General features: G+C 39.1%; 2 protein-coding genes across 2 annotated transcripts; one reads left to right on the top strand and one right to left on the bottom strand.

The window, feature by feature from the left end:
• Window positions 1-777: 777 nt before the first annotated feature.
• Window positions 778-4,148, bottom strand: zgc:65997 (uncharacterized protein LOC794398 homolog). Its single transcript, XM_051425594.1, has 4 exons — window positions 3,767-4,148; window positions 2,777-2,954; window positions 2,417-2,511; window positions 778-2,320 (listed from the first exon to the last, which is right to left on the bottom strand). The coding sequence occupies exons 1-4, from the start codon at window positions 4,091-4,093 to the stop codon at window positions 2,129-2,131; spliced, it is 792 nt and encodes a 263-aa protein (XP_051281554.1). The 5' UTR covers window positions 4,094-4,148; the 3' UTR covers window positions 778-2,128.
• An 831-nt stretch (window positions 4,149-4,979) lies between these two features.
• nphp1 (nephronophthisis 1) lies at window positions 4,980-14,180 on the top strand. The gene is made up of 20 exons (XM_051425483.1): window positions 4,980-5,150; window positions 5,751-5,812; window positions 6,033-6,093; window positions 6,589-6,722; window positions 7,037-7,217; window positions 7,850-7,951; window positions 8,696-8,841; window positions 9,250-9,298; window positions 9,446-9,533; window positions 10,104-10,198; window positions 10,320-10,448; window positions 10,786-10,860; window positions 11,045-11,155; window positions 11,245-11,327; window positions 11,730-11,806; window positions 12,030-12,129; window positions 12,333-12,445; window positions 12,524-12,597; window positions 12,918-12,962; window positions 13,121-14,180. Exons 1-20 carry the CDS (start codon window positions 5,085-5,087, stop codon window positions 13,397-13,399), a joined length of 2,070 nt encoding a protein of 689 aa, XP_051281443.1. The 5' UTR covers window positions 4,980-5,084; the 3' UTR covers window positions 13,400-14,180.
• Window positions 14,181-17,565: the final 3,385 nt, after the last annotated feature.

Consider the following 17,565-nt stretch of genomic DNA (forward strand, 5'->3'; position numbering starts at 1 on the left):
CTAAGTGGAGCAATGCAAACATTATCAGAATTACTGAGGAAATATAATTGTGTGTTATGACATCACTGTTACCACTATATCAAACGCCATCAGTTACCGGAAATATACTTTAGTGATGTCCATCATACCACAATAGATAAACAAATGCCATCACTTTCATAATGGAAGCTCTACATGTAAGGGCTGTGGAACTTTAAGAGCACTAATGGAGCCTTGAAATGGTGCCATCTCCTGGTTAAAAGTAATTAACTTTTTTAACTGGCACTTTAAAGGTAGAGTAAAAGTCAGTCTCCTTTTTGAAATCAGGAGCATTATTAAACACGTTGCATCATATTTTTTTAATAAATGTCTAAGGAATGAGCCTAGATTAGATAGGAATCAGGTCAACTGTATAGAAATCACTGAGTTCAGTCATTATGCAACTAATTAGTCATAGCCCACTGTGCTTTAAGTCTCTTCTCTCCTCTTCTTCTGTAAACAAGGCCTGCACAAATATAAACACACATACACATTCATAGAGTGTGACAGGTTTGATCCTGAGAGCACCTGCTTACAGGAAAAATTCTATTTCATGGTTTGAAAAATGGAATGTAAGTCGTAAGTTGGGACTGAGGATGTGACACGCCTGCAAGGTGTACATGCAGTCCCAAGAGAACCAGGTGGAAACCAACTGGAAACCTTAAAGATCAAACATGGTGGCAACATCACTGCAGTGTATTATTGTTTAGAATCTCTCAGTGAAACCACATTGTGATGATTTGATACTGTGACACATAATTCAGCTGTCAAATAAAAATTTAGATTTTATTAAATAATAAGATATGAAGTACAACAAGGAATATATGAGCCAATTGTTTTTGACATCAATGGTTACACATTTTGGGAAACATGCTTTTAATTACTTTCTTGCTGAGAATTAGATGAGAAGGTCAGTATCACTCTCATGCCTGTCCATTAAAGGTCCAGTGTTTCATATTTAGGAGGATTTATTGGCAGAAATATAATATGCATAACTATGTTTTCATAAGTATATAATAACATGAATATAAGAATCATTCTGTTGAATAAGGCTTTTATATCTCCAGACACCGTGGGTCACCTTCCATGGAGGCTGCCATGTTGAGCTGCCATGTTTTTACATTAGCCCAGAAGGGACAAACCAAACACTGGCATTCCGGTTTTTTTTTATGTGTTTCACAGCCACCGTAGTTTCTCCTTTGTGCTTGGAAGGAGAAGGTGAAGTAAGGGAGGTGCGATCTGCAACTATATTGCTTGATGCCAGTAAATCCTACACACTGGACCTTTAAGAAGCTGCAGAGATGGTTGGCAAAAATTGAGCCGGGCAAGCTGTTTCCAGTTTTTACGGTAACTAAACTAACTTTAACAGTTCTAGCTTCATATGGAATGCAGTGTGCGAACTATACCATCGCTTTCAGGGGAGCTCACTTTTTCTTACTGACTGAGACTTACAGTATGCTGACTACAAAACAGAGAAATGAATAATGGCGATTCTGCATAATGAGTGAGTGGGACAAAGAAAGATCTTGGAGTTAAAGTGAGTTAAGTTTATGAAATTGCAATTGACGGTGTTCGCAAGAATAGCATGCATACTTGTATCTTTATTAAATTAGTGAGGAATCACCCTCATGCATGAATTATACACCCATAATGTTATTGATAATGATAATGAAGATATAGAAAAATAGAAATGCATGGCAAAAATGTTTTCCTGTAGTTCGCACCCTGACTGAATGTACAGAAATGAGAGTGGAGTCTCATCTAACTCCCAGCCAGAATGTGAGTGAGCATTATCTCCCAAAATGTCAAACTATTAACATAAATCGCTTGGTGATATTAATTAATACCACAGAAAAAAAAAACCTCAGTATGACTTCTACCACCAAAATAAGCCCTCGCTGTGCTACATTGCGCCAAGTCTTAAGGCCACATAAGGCGTTAGAGGTGACTGAAGCACTTTGGTTGTAAGATAGTGGAACAGGTTTGTCTTTGACAGTTTAGACTTCCTATCATTTAATTCTGATGACTATTCTGATGACTAAAGTCTAGACTGAGTGCTGAGATATTTAGTCTCAAGAATAGAGGGGATGTTTATGTCTTTTTATTGATTCTACCAAGAAAGTTCAGTTCCATCCCAGCTGTACGCCTTGCCAGTCTTTTCGATATTCAATGTGTCTATGATGCTCATAAGACAGTGCACAGACTGATCGGTGCTGAACAGCTTGTCTTTTGGTACATTCTTGTGATACGGTCGGGAGAGGTCTGTGTTGACTGTTCCTGGATGCAAGGACACACACACCACCTGGAAAAATAAGATACAAGTTCATCAAATCTCTCTAAAGATAATGGCCTGGGGTTTATATGAATGGAGAAAGTTTATGGCAACACTCAAACCTACCTTCGGCCGACTGCGGCCCAGCTCTATAGACAGATTCCTGGTAGCCATGTTAAGAGCTGCTTTAGACATTCTGTAACTGTACCAACCGCCAAGACCTGAGAGGAGAGGGCAGTGGTGGAGAGAGCAAATCATAGAGGAACACAAATGAACCATACCATACTACATCAGCATGCATTCATTCATTACCATAGATGTTTAAAGGGAAATACTGTGTGTGTGTGTGATTACGGGTCGTAATTGACTTTTAACAGACCCATTTTTCCCTCAACGTGCCCTTTCCTCACAGTGGTGTAGTCTACAATCTTGTGTGTACAGATATTTAAAAAAGTGTTTCTGAACAACCAGCAACACACTATCTACCGTTGTCGCCAATGGATCCCACTTTGGCAGTGATGTTGACGATGATGCCGCTGTGCTGTTTGGCTTTCTCTGCAGGCTGTTGACCGAAACCACCTTCACCTTTCTGAAGGAGGGGGGCAAAATACTTTGCCATGACCAGAGGACCCACTGTGTTGGTCGTCAAGGTGGAAATGATGCCCTATAAGTCAATCAATACAGATCAATTAACATATGTGGCGGAGCTCCAGGAGACAAATTAATGAATAAATGAATGAATGAATGAATGAATGAATGAATAAATGGGTGTAGTAAGTAGTCAAATGTTCCTCCTCTTGTTCTGAATATTTAAATATAAATATAAGTGCATGAATAAACAAAAATTAAGTAGTAAGAGAAACTAAATGAATTACTCAATAAGTCAGGTAATTCTTAAAAGTTATACGCTTTAGATGACAGCAGTTTATTCTTCCTCAGATAAGTTTTAGTGAATGATGTGATCATGTTGTTGTAGACATCTACAAAGATCTGGATGGAAACCAATAGGGTCCTTTGAATGGCTGTAAAAAAAACTATTAAGTTGTATGGACCAGGAAAGCGAAATGGAACCAAACTCTGTACAAAAAATCTTGCCATTTAATGTAAACTTCCCTTAAACTTAAGGGAAGCTTTAAGTCTGGTGAATTAGAGCCTTTATGTCGACTTTAAAAGCAGATCCCAATCATTGAAACAAGATAAAAGTGTGTACATTTAGTGAATACACTGCGATGGGAATAAGGGTTGGAGGCCTGAGACACGACAATGTACAATACACACCTGTGTACCACCAGAGGTCAAGTAGCCTACCCCTCTGGGAATCCTTGTTGTAGGCACTCATCTGACAGAAAAACCTTATCTAAACTAAATCTTCTTTAAGTCTAGTCTACATCCCAGCCGACAGAATCATACATCACTTTTATTCCACCTTCCATACTGAGAGAGGAGCTGCAACTATCATAACACCATATACTCTACCTGAGCAGAAACGTCTCTCAGGCTGGTCTCTCCCTTTCCGGAGGGGTGAAGCATCGCCGAGGAGTTTACGATCAGATCCAGCCGACCGAAGCTCTCCTTAACCCGATCCGCAGCTCCTCGGATGTCCTCCTCTCGGTTCACGTCCAGCCTCAGGACCGTCAGTCTGCCCGGGTGTTGGCCAGCCAGAGCCCGCAGCTCGGCCGCTCCGTCCGGGTCTCGGCATGTCGCTACAACGGCAGCGGAGCTTTTGCTTTTCAATATATGTTTGCAGAACTGAAGCCCCAGTCCTCTGCTGGCCCCTTGAATGAGTGCGATGGGAGCAGACATGACAGTGATGGCATAACACTGGAGGCGAATGGACAGAAGTAGTATTTGCTGCCTTCAGGACCACCCCAAAACGTCGTAATTTCGTTTTTTCTTTTAGCAACATAGCAAGGAAATATATTGACAAGTGACTTTCAAAAGGAATAAAGGCGAAGTTTGACTCTTTAGCAGCGCCCAAATGTATTTTTAAATTATAATTTGTACGTTACTCTGAAAGACATTCCAAATGATAAACTAACGAGGAGAACCTAAAGGCAGCATGTTTCACAACAAGCAGTACGCCCTCTGTCTGTAGGTCATTAGGAAGGCACTTACACAACTCTGCCCTGTGCAGTCTATGTAATGCACTTTGGTCCTTTCATTGATGGATTGTGCATACTATTACACAATGTGCTGTCCTGACACGATGTGGAGCAGTTGGCCTGATATAAACAATCACGGAGAAAAACAATCAGTTTTTAGTTGGAGCGCTTTATTAGATTTTTTCCAACCCATCAGCCCTTTTTCCGTCTAGGAACATAATCTGATGGGTCGTAGGTTTTGTGTGTTACATGCAACATAAACAATATGAGGCAACAGCAATCAGAGATATCATGATATCTAAAATGTACAGTGTTTGTCATTGATTTAACCACAGACTGAGCAGAAAGATTATTTTCTCCTGCCGCTTCATCCTCCACTCCAGCAGGTGGCGGTAACTTAGTGCCAACCGCCAATGCGGGAAGAAAGTGAGATTGTCATTAAATTTAAAATAAATGTAAAATGAACCAAATTATAAATATTTAAAAACACATACCCAATACACATGTTGTATTAACAGAGCATAAGGAAAAGGTTATTTTACACGAAATCCACTCAAGCCAAAGCCCGAAGAAGAACCCGTTGTTGCCTAGCAACTGGTGGAAGTGTAGCGTCAGCTGGCTAGCTAGGCGGTCTGCTAACACATGGATTATGCTTGATTATGCTCGATTATGCTCCATAAAACAGCGTATAAATGCCGCCGAAAAGAAAGGGCCCTTTGCAGCTTGTCCAGAGGGAAGTGGACGAAATCAAAAAACAGGTTGGTCACAGAATGGCTCGTCTTGCCTAATTTTAATAGAAAAGCGGAAGTGCCCTGTGCTAGCATAAATGCCTACAAACAGCTGAAGATGAAACACGTTTGGTCCTCGGCCACTTTTCATCAAATATACCGAGCAGTACTGTAATTTACTACAACAAGGTCTTCATTTTTCCATTTGATTAGCCTGTTACTCCCATACATTTGTTTCAGTGGGCATTTTAACGTTAAACAAAAGTTGAGTATTTCCTAAAAGTAAGTGATGTTTTGTTAATGAAGTGAATGCCGAATCATCTCGAATGAACTCAGAAAGAGGCCTTATGACTTGTGCAACGATGTGCTCAGTCAAGAGGTAGGGAAACGTTAAAAAGACAGATTTTAAATGAGGGTTGGTCTGCGGGATAGTCGAGCCTATGAGCAAGGACAGGCTCATAGGCTGGTCTGCAGTTTTGTTGATCTGAGCAATGTGGTTAACAGAAGCGCATCATTAAACACCAAGTATATAGACTATAAAACGTACAGATGCAATTCAACATCGACTGCACATTGGTGTCAGCACCTCTGTGTTCCCTGTTGATGAATCTTGTTGTTCTTCTAATCCAGGTTGACAGTCTGGTTAAGGATGTGCAGAGTCAGGATGGATCCTCTGAAGAGGCATTTCGGAGGTAAACAGCTGTGACAGAGCCACAGCAGTGCTTTCTAAACTGCTCTTATTCACTCTAACTCTAGGACCCTCATCCAGGCTAGCGCTGAAACTGTTAAAACTAAACTACATTTTTCCCCCATCCCGTCAGGATTTAGTTGATTTGCAGTTTAGTTTGATTTAGTCTTTTTCAAGTCATGCTTTGAGATGTAATTTGAGTCTAAATGTCCAATTCCAAACAGATGTCAAGAACTGCAGATGGCGACAGAGAAGACACTAAAGGCACTGAATAAACTGACAAAGGTTAGTGCTGCACAGTTAGAAAACTTGTGAATTATTCTCTGGTTATTAAAAATCTTCTTCATAGTAAGTGGTGTCGTAAATGACCAAAATTGCAAGCGACCAATGCTATTTCTTATCCTATATCAGTTGTTTGTATCCTGAAAATTGACATTATTTATGGTCCCAAATCAATATATATTCTCTGAGGCAGAATTTCCATTATCATGGGACACCTATTACTTATTTAAAGCCAGAATGTTAATTTTGTTTTCGAGTTGGCAGTTAAGTACTAAGACAGTACTGTACATTATTTATTCAATAATATTGGTGATATCTGACTGTTTTTGTACATTGTTGTTCGAATATCAGACAGTCAGATATCACTAACAGGCCAATTTTTGATTTCTCAATAATGTCCTTTACAACAGTCTAAACTTACTCTATTTTGTATTGTTTTGATCTTTTAAGACTCGACTTAAAAGTCTAATTTAATTAATTTGTTCCTTATTTTTTGAGGCCGATGAGCTGGCTCCAGTGGGGAACTATGATCAGAGGAAGCAGGAAGAGGAGAGGCGACTGCAGTACATCTTGGAGCGTATAAACACACTGTCTCTGGAGCTTTCACCACCAGGACCCAGTACTGCTGCAGGGTCAGCGACCTCTGTGTTCACTGCAAAGAAAATATGATCGGGGTCCTTTATGATTGCTTTATTATTTACATACTTGCTCTTTGTTACCCAGTTATTATATGTATCATATTCTTTGCTGCAGTGGCTTTATTATGGTTATATATATACTATATATTATATTGAATCTGCATTTATCTTTTGTAGAGGATTTGCACTGAAACATCAGTTTCAAAGTACTGATTTAAATTTGTCACAATAAGAAAAAGAAAAATATTAGTTTGATATCTCATCAAAATCTCAACTTTTTTTGTTTCCTTCCTTGTTTCGATCCACAGCGGTGTTTTAAAGAAAGATAGTGAGGATGAGGATGATGACAGCGAAGACAGTAATGACGAAGATGTTGACAATGATGAGGATGAGACGGCAGCTGCAAAACCGCGTTCTCTGTCAGGTTCCCGCTTCTACACAGTGCTCAGTGACTTCAGAGGAGAACAGGAGGGAGATCTGTCTGTCCAGGTGAAGTACTTCCTGTTTGAGAAACACAGACAGGCTACAGTTCGGCAACATGCAGGGGTCTACAGGAGTGGTTAAAATGAGTAGGTGTCCTCATGCAGCCTAGGTAGAATGAATGTATCCGTTTGACAAATTCTCTCTTGACTCTTTCAAGTCAAGTTTTGTAAATTTTAAACCCAAACCCAGGCTCAGGCCTTTTAAGTGACCTCTTTTTTCAATGCTGCATGTACCTGGATATGGACAGTGAGGAGGAAATCTGAAGGTGTAGGAGCTGAGGCCTTTTTCCTTGTTTCCCTGCTGCTGTCTTCTTATCATGATGTCTAAAAAACCTTTTCAAAGCTCCTTCTAAAAACGAAGGAAGATAATCAGGAAAGTGTGTTGACTTGATTTAAAAAGACTTTATTTTTTTTCTCGCATCTGGAAAATTGCATTTCATCACATGAACAGAAGAGGGTGCTCATGCCCTCCAGATCATATGCCCACAGCACTGCAGGTGCAATGAGGGGAGAAAAGGCGGCTGGCAGGGAAACAGCATGAAATCAGCTACACACTTTTACGCAGAGAAAGCCTGCTTGTTAGTAATGCATAAATAATGTTAAGTTACACAACTTTGTTTGTGTCCCTGCTGTTTTCAGAGGGGAGAGGTATTGAGGATTATCAGGACAACAGCAGATGGATGGTGGCTGGCTCAGGACAGTAAAGGCAACAGTGGAGTGGTTCCAAAAACCTACCTGAAGGTACACAATCTGATAAACATCTGCATCACAGTCAAGCATCCAACAGTTTGACTATTACTGTCAATTTAAAGATGCATTCAGCTGGAGAAAATGTAGTATAAAATATTGATTGTGGACATGAGAATACAACTAACTGTGGTGTGAAGAGATGTTAAAGGTCCAGTGTGTAACATTTAGGAGGATCTATAGGCATAAATGGAATATATTATTCAGGTATGTTTTAATTAGTGTCTAATCACTTAAGAATAAGCCCTTTTTATCTACAGGGATAGCATGTCCTCTTTCATGGAGCCCGCTCCGTCGAATATCGTGTTTCTTTAATAGCCCAGAATTGGCAAACCAAACACTACATCTAGTCTAGATAGGGCCAATTTTGTGGCCACCTGAGTTTCTCTTACACGATTGGAATGGGAGAGTGAGGTGAGGGGGTTGTAATTTGCAGCTGCACTGCTAGATGCCACTAAATCCTACACACTGGTTCTTTAAGCTTTGCAACGTTTTCCACATTTGAACCAACAACCTTTCAATAACAAGTCTGCTACTGTACTTTCTTTGGTATTTGTTGTCTTCTCTCTTTTCTCCACACACTAAAGTAAAATAGAGTAAATGGTTTAAAGTCATATCCTCACAGAAGCCTCACATATACCCAACCTTCTTGTTTGGTTCATTTTAAATAGAATAAGTATGTTACTGTAAACTGGTGAAACTTGGGATCTTTAGCAGTTATAACCACTCACTTTTCAGATTGGATCTGTTGTTGCTGATGATGATGATGATGATGATGATGATGATGATGACGATGACGATGACGTTGAAAATGAAGAGGAGTATTCGGAGGAGGAGGAAGAGCAAGATGGTGAAAAACTGACGGATGACAGACAGAAACAGAGGTTCTACATTTTATTAACCTACTCTTTGTAGATCGAGCGTTGTGGTCAAAAGGACCCTCGTCAGTGGTTCTGGCTAATGGCTAATGGCTAACGCTTATTAATTATCAAGTCAATTTGAATTAGCATTCCGGCATTTTGAGATAATTGGGACCCCCGATGTCTGCGCTCACAAGGACAGACTTGTTCAGGCAGCCTTGTCAGTGTGGCTGCTGTGGAAAGATGTTAAAGCGAGTTTTGGGAAGGTGGTGTCAATGTTGGTGTCGAGCCCTGTACTAACTCTCATGCATCCTGCTGTAAACATAACCCTGAATTTGATATAGAACAGAATAGAATACAATTATACATGATTTTTATTTTGACATTATCTATCGGTCGACCACTGATTTGAATTCCTCTCTTGTTCAACAGCGGTACTTCACATTCCAACTGGGGAACAGTCAGAAAGGCTTTGACTGAGGTAAATATCTACACACTAAATACTGCTTCTGAAACTGAGGCAACTGTTGATTTTACTATCAACAAATATTAAATCCACTGTTGGGAATTGCATAAACAATATATTCATGGTTTTAACTGTGTGTGTGTGTGTGTGTGTGTCTGACAGATTGATGCAACAGATGTGCTCTCTGCCATGGGGGCTATACCTTCAGGATTCAGACCATCAACTCTCAATAAATTGCTGGTGGAGGAAGGTAATTACCGTATATACTCTGTAACAAGCACAGTAACATACAACTTATGCCAATGAATTAAGGGTTGTGTGGTTTCAGAAGCACTAACAGAGTTACTGGCTCGGCTAACAAGTCCTGATTACAGCTGAATCCCATCACACTTGTTCATTATAAATTAATCTGCCAGTTATTATCTTGATTCATTGATGAAGCATTTTTGTCGATAAAATGCCAGAAAATTGTAAAATGCGTATCAGAATTGGCATCCAACAGTAAAAAACAAAAAAATCATAAATGACAAAGGACAGCAGCTAATCCTCATATTTAAAGAACCAGTGTGACAATTTAGTGGCCTTCTAGTGAAGTAGTAGCAGATCTTGACTTTTAAGCAGCCTGTTTAGCATTTTTATTCTAAAAATCATTATTTATTATTAATAAAACTTGTTGTTGCAGATTAATTAGTCTGTTGATCAACTAACTGTTTGAGCTTTTGCAATGTAAGGGGTTTTAAAAAATAATTTGTTGGGTCTTTAACTAATAAATACTGTGTGATTAAAAGGCAAAGCTGTAACTCTTTGTGTCTTTTTCTAGGTGTAACATACAGAGGAAGTCACTATATTCAGCCTGAGCTCAGCCAATCACAGCTCTCGTTTAGTGACCTCTTTCTGGACCCAGACAGTGGCAGGGTGAGACAGTCTGTGTGTTATTTAGATGATGTTTTCCGATTTTTGCAAAGCATCCAGTCATCAACATGCTTCCTTTATAAAAACATATTTTATGTTAACTGTCTCCTGCTCTGTCTCGTAGGTTCGTGCTCGGCAGGTCAGGACTTGTGTTTGTTTCACTTTGTGGAGCTGCAGAATGATTCCTACACCTGGGGTTGGAGTTCAGGTCCTCAGCAAACACATCCGCCTCTGTGCATTTGATGGAACTCAGGTGGGGTTATTTCAACTCTTTGCCATGCTGTGCTTCCTGAATTTACCCAGGTCTCTGCAGTGTGAAAATGATTTCATTTATTCATTATTAGCTTAAATTAGCTTATCCATTTGCAAACTACCTGCACTAGATTTCTCTCATCTCCTTGATTTGTTTGGAAGAGTTTTTATGTATCAATTCCTTTTGGCTTCTTAGCTTATTCATTGACACTATACTATACGTTGTTCTTAGACTAGAGTTGCTTTCTCTCTCTCTCTCTCTCTCTCTCTCTCTCTCTCTCTCTTCTCTCTGTTCTACCCAATCCTTTTTTAAAAAATGAGCTGTACTTGTGTTTCAGGTGTTGAGTAACATCCACACAGTGAGGGCAACCTATAACTCCAAGAGCCCCAAGACCTGGAGCTTCTCTCCAAGGGTGTGTTTACAGTGTTGATGTTTTCCTCTGTTGTCTGGTAAGGTGATGTGAACTTTGCTCAGAATATGTCCTGCAGTCAAACTCTGATGCTTGTTACTGAGATGCAGTGCTAACATTAGCCAGAATCAGCACCTGAAAAGCTCAAAACCATTACACATTGTGTGTGTGTGTGTGTGTGCTCCAGATGACAGGTATCCTACCCGCCCTACTAGATGGAGACTGTTTCTTACGCTGCAACTCTGCATCTCCTGACCTCGGTATCCTATTTGAACTGGGAGTCACCTTTATACGGAATGTAAGGACAAGCACACGCACATGTGACTGTGAAGAGATTTAGCCAGTGCAGATAAGATCGCGGAATCACACAGGAAGTGTGTGTTTTAGTCTACAGGTGAGAGAGGGGACCTGAGCTGTGGCTGGGCTTTCCTTAAACTGACCGATGACGCTGGAAATCCACTGCCCAACAGGTACACACACAAAAAAACACACATGCAAATAAATCACTGTATGCAGTTTTATATCCACAAATTGGCAAAAGACACTGTTTTGTACCTGCATTCATTTATGCTGCTTGCCACATATATACTCACAATGTGTGCATATTAATATACACAAACACAGTCTTATACTGTAAATAGACACACACACAGTTAGATCAACATACATACACATACAATGCACATTCACGTGTTTATTTTCCCAATTATCCATTATTTTCTTTATACCGGTTTGAAAGAATGGGTAGCTGTAAAAATGTAACCTACCACACCTACTGTATGAGCGATGTGTATAAAACAGGGATGGACTTTTATAAATCTGCTCTTAACTACTACTACTTTAAAATCTAATCCAATCTAACCTGTGTGTAGGACCTATGAGCTGCCAGTGAACGGTGGCACTCCCTATGAGAAGGATGTGGCAGTGGAGGCATCAGTCACTAGAGGATGTAAGAGGACACAGCAGAGTCAACACTCGTTGCCACATCAAGTCCTAAGCTGCTTCACAGAACAATCCAATATGTGATTGTAAAAAAAATAAAATAAAAATGTTTTCTTAGTATTTGTTGGAATGAGATAATCAGCAGATTTGAAACTGGCTCTGTACATGAAAACATTTTGCAAGCATTGATTTTAAATGTAAAAAAAAAAAACCCACCCCTCTCCTGTCAGCTCCAGCTGGTGTTCTCCAGCAGATGCTTCAGGCCAGACGGCAGCCCAAACTGATTGTGAAGTTGAAATCAGCCAACAGCCGGACCAGAACGCAGCTCAGGTGGGACATCAGCAAGGAAAAACCACAGAGCTCGAACTGAACGTGAACTTGAACGTGGATTATGTGATCTAATTCAGTAACAATAAATCATTACTAGATTTGATCATCACTGGACATTCCTGGCTCACCTCAGCCACATGCACGTGTGTGTACATGCACTGAGGTGCTGTATAAGTTAGTGACAGCTATATTTTCCTCTTCAGTCTTCTTCCAGACACTCTGCTTCACTGTTTGAGCTGTGTCCACCTGCTGGCTCTACACAGGCAGCTGCTAGCTGACACACTACTGATGGACAGGCCCACCATGCAGAATGCAGGTAACACACACCTTCAGTGCCTGTCATCCAAATTGCAGATAATTATAGTTCTCAGGAAGAACTGTCTCTCTCTTTCAGATCTGATATGCAGTCCTATACTTTCTACCTTCCCTGTGCTGCTGGACCAGCCAGACCTGCTGGATGCTCTCAGGGTCAGTCATTTTTAAATGTAGCCCTTGTTGCCTTTCAAATGGGTTCAATGCAAGATCACAGAAACTTTACTGTTGAACTCTGCTTGCTGAAAGGTCATGTGTTTTTGTCCTGACATTTTGAACAGGTCAAAATGAAGAAGCTTTAAAGACAGTGTCTAGACTTTGAAATAACAGTGATGACATTCTTCCAGTTAAGAGCTTTTAAAGCAGTGCGAAAAGAACATCCTAAATACATCACTGCTTTTAAAATCATTGGATTTATAAAAGGACTCAGTTGCTGTGCAGAATTTAAAATGAACATAACTGTCGTTTTCTTTCAGAGCGCCTGGCTGGATGCTGAGACCAACATGAGCAGAGTGCAGAAGGTCAGTGTATGTGTGTGGGTGTGTGGGTGTGTGCAATATCAGTACAGACCTGTAGAGGGCGTTGACAGTTTTACAATGTGTGCATCCCTGAATGGGCATCCAGTGCATATTGACCAAGTGTTTATATAAAATGTTCCTTCCCCCCTGTGTGTTTGCAGAGAGACTTCTCCTATTTAAAACAAGAGTTCATCAAAGTCTACATGTCGTCCGTCTATTTCCTCCTCCACTCGCCCTCGCTGCCCTCTCATCGCTGGGCGGACCCTCCCTCAGAGGAGCAGCGGGCCAGAGTCATCTACGCCACCTTGGATGCTCTCAAACACACCCAATTCACAACCAGCCAATCGGGAGGCCCGGAGGTCTTTGTTGACCCAATGCATCAGCATCTTGCCTTTGATGTCACAGAGTTGACCTTTGACCTCCTTTGTGTGGCGCGGTAATGTCACACCACTCAGGGGGAAGATACAATTTGAAGTTGATTATCTTTTTTAATGAAGACAATTTAAATGAAGTGCAAATAAAACCCTTAAATGTGCCATAAATACATTTTGGAAGATTTTTTAAATTTCTAAACTTCAAGAAAAAGGCTGGTGATATTCTATATTTTGTTACTGTCAATAAATCCTCTGAAAGACAAAACCGAAAAATGTATTACTCCATTTCTCAATACTTTCCATCTTCCCCAGCCTGTATGTGGCTCTCAGTCACCCATTGTTGCTTACTGCAGAAGTAAATCTTTAAAAAGGTAATGAAGAAATACGCCTATATTGTTATCATTGACAGTAACATACATCAAAATATACAACATATACTCTTGTGACAGGAAATAAAGTGGTCTTAGTTTTGAGAAATGCTAGCACGGTGCTAACACGCACATATCATACAGCATATACACAAAGACGTCTTTGTGTCCTTTGTGATGACATGAGATACTGATCATGGCTAATTAATTTCAAACAGTGTGAAATAAAAGGTTGAGCAAATGTGGACAAGGCTAACCTCATCATCAGAGGTCACATCATTGAGTTCAGTTCAGGAATGAGTTCACTCTGCTCCTCTTAAAGTAAACACTAAAACAGGTTACAGTAATAATGGAGGAACACTTTGTACTGATAGCAAAACCAACTGTAATCGAACCAACAGTGACGTTATCAGCATGTTTTGATTCTGCTATTTATCCACAAATTGTGTTCTTTTTTAATAAACATTTTATTAAAATAATGACTTGTTTTTAATGTACCAAGCTCTTTTTTTCAGCACTGTCATCTGACTGGTCTCTGAGCTGCTCCATTCACCTCCACCCATTAGTTCAACATTAGTCATGTGTGTGTGTCTTTGTGTGTGTGTGTGTAGTGTAGAGTTACAGGGCATAGGAGTTAATAATTAGTCTGCTGTCGTCTTTTTATAGCCTGGTATAAAAGGACAAGAGCAGTAAGAGGTTGGCTCAGTGTGGATGCAGACATGCTCAGATTATCAATCCATTGTTATTAGGATGAATCAACAGTTTTAATATACGTAGTATCTGTTAGCTTTACATTCATGGAATTTAGAATCAGCCAAAAATCTTTGAAAGGCATGCAGGTTATGTAATCCATCTCAGGTCAAGACTCAGCCTTAATGTTAACATGTTATTTATCTTTTTTTAGTGACTTAATATAGTTTTATATAGATATTAATACATATCAATAATATAATCTAATATTATAATAATTTATAAAAATATTGTTATTTTTTACTAATGGCTTCATTAATTTAAACTAACCCAATTAAAGTAGAAAACAATTCTGTGTTAAAATAATGTATTTCATTTAGTGCAAAATAATAGCAAAGGTTGACAAGAAGAGAGCAGGTTTTGGGCCTTAATTTGTTGTTTGGCTATGAACAACAAAAACGAAAAATGTATAGAAACTGCAGTTTGCATTTTTTGTTGAGTATGATTTGAGGTTGAGACCCTTGCTTTAAATTCAGCACACATTCCCCCCACAACACATCATAACTTAAAAGAATAGTTTGACATGCTACAATGTTTTTTGTATGGGGTAAATAAAAGAGTAGTAGTTGTGAGTAGAGCTGCTGATAGAGCCAGACCAGCTGCGTTGTCCTGTTTACAGTCCGTTTTCATATCTTAGACAACCAGCTACTCGTAGTAGCTTTACATTTACCATACAGTTATAAAAAAGGTATTAATCGTCTCATCTCACTCTTGGCAAGAAAGCATATTTCCCAAAATGCTGCACACCAGGTCACAACCCACAGACACTCTTGTTTGCATTACTTATGTCGACCCACTAATATTCATTCTCTAACATCCCTTCAGACTTCAGCAGTACAGGCCACAGCTTCTTACCTTAACCCTAAAATCCAAACATCAACATCAAACAACCTCCCACTCAACTGAGGACTGACTAATAAAAGACCTCCATATCTCATGTCCCGAAACTCAGGTCATCTTCCTCAGGGCGTACAGTGTTTGGTGCAGTGTTAGCTGGTGAATAATGAATATCCTGTATTTCCACATTCCAATGCTGTTACCATGGTGACGGTGCCTATAGTGACCAGAGAGTGTTGTTTATTGTTGGAAAAACAGGGTAACCATCAGGGTAATAGTAATGGAATAGCTACAGGTAGCAGTAAACAGGGGGGGTACTTAGTGTGCATGAGGTTAGGGCTTCTCACTGCTGCTACAAACCAGTTTTGTCTGAAAAACACCACACCAGAATGATGAATTAGTTCTGTAATTATTTATATTTCCAGCTTTTAGCTAAGTCTCGATAGGCATAAGAAAAGCCAATTGGTGCTACATTTTAAGACTCACTTTACAGCCAGTACTCAGATTTGCATCAAAAAGTTCTACACAAATTTCAACACAGCCCACGGCACCCTCCAACTCTACTGATGGCAGTTTACTGTTTTTAGTATATGGTCACATGTATCAGCCTCACAAGTTACATTTTCACTATAACAATTATTATTATTATGTATTCATCTGTTTTTAATTAATCATTTTATCTTTATCTATCTATAAATTACTCATCACAGGTTACCAGTGGAAACATTTCTTAAATTTGCTTATATTGTTATCAATTTAGTAAAAGAAAAGCAAAAGAGATTTTGTTTAAAACTACATGAAAACCAAAAGAAGAGCAATTTATTAAGAAGTTGTAACCAGCAGATGTTAGATATTTTTCTCTTGATAAATAACTTAAATGAATAATCGATATATCATTGATGAACTTGGTTTATTTAACCAAATGAATAATAAATCAGTGCTATTTCCCTAAAGGGGGATTGATTTGCACTGTGGGCACTGAACAACAATGTATGCAATAAAAACAATCATAACGAAAACAGAGAACATTAACAAACACACTGCAAGTACATCAAGTTAATCTACTTTATTGTTAAAAAAACACCACTGTTTGAATGAGATAAAGCCTCGTGCAGAGGTGGTACACACATTATTTACTCAAGTAGAAATACAGATAGATAAAAAGTATTCAAAAATAATACTCTGTTAAAAGTAGAAGTACTGATTCAACTTCTTTATTCAAGTAAAGGTGAAAAAGTACAGGCTCTGAAATAGCTGTTTTTGTCATGTTACGCCAGCAATGCATGATATGCACCAGTCTTGATGTTACTGAGTATAGATATATATATAATTCTCCTCATAAACTGTAGTAACAAGCCTATTTTGAAAATGTAAGGAGTAGAAAGTACAGATATTTGTGTAAAAGTGTAGGGGTAAAAGTAAAAAGATGTAAGAAAAATAAATATTCAAGTAAAGTACCAGAACAAACTAGTTAAGTACAGTAGCAAAGTATTTGTACTTTGTTACTTTCCACCTCTAGGCTTGTATAAGCTGAGTGATCTGTCCATGTTGCAAGATGTTGATGCAAATTATGTATTACTCAATGCCAATTTAAAACCTGAAGAACGTGAAGGAAACTTGATATTTCCAGCCAGCACTTGTTAGTCATAAGTTACATTAATATGTAGAATATGGGTTAACTATGCAGGTGATGTCTGTTCATTAACTTAAAAGCAAACTGAAAGGCGATCCATCTGCAAATCACTAAATATTGACCATTATTGTGCGCAGTGGAATGATACTCAACCACAGACAGAAAACCTCATTGTAAACAGGACTGCTTTTATCACCTGGAAACGCTGAGACGTTCTCACCCAGTTCTCTTTGTGCCTCACGAAGACAATTGTGTCTGAGGAGGAGCAGGAAGAAGAAGAGGGCGAGCGAGAGTAGGTCAAGACCAGTTGAGCAGGGAAGTGGGAGTTTCCAGGGAATAGTTTTAGGCGGGAGCAAGAAATATGATCCAGGAAGCCAAAAGATGTCTTTTGTTTGAATAAGTGAACATCCTTCCATTACACGTCATTGAAAGATAAAAATCAAAAACAGAAAACTGCTGCAGATAAACATGAATTTGATGTTCGGAAATATGACACATGGTGCACATATTCTGTGAACAAATAATACGATAGGTTCACCAGATTATCCTTACACAATATACGTGTAAAAAAGACGGAGTTAACAACATAAAAAGCCTCTTAAAGTACTATCATCACCATTCTTTTTAAATGTAAAGTAGTTTAT

Source organism: Dicentrarchus labrax, unplaced genomic scaffold (genome assembly GCF_905237075.1).
Source record: "Dicentrarchus labrax unplaced genomic scaffold, dlabrax2021, whole genome shotgun sequence".
NCBI lineage: Eukaryota > Metazoa > Chordata > Actinopteri > Moronidae > Dicentrarchus > Dicentrarchus labrax.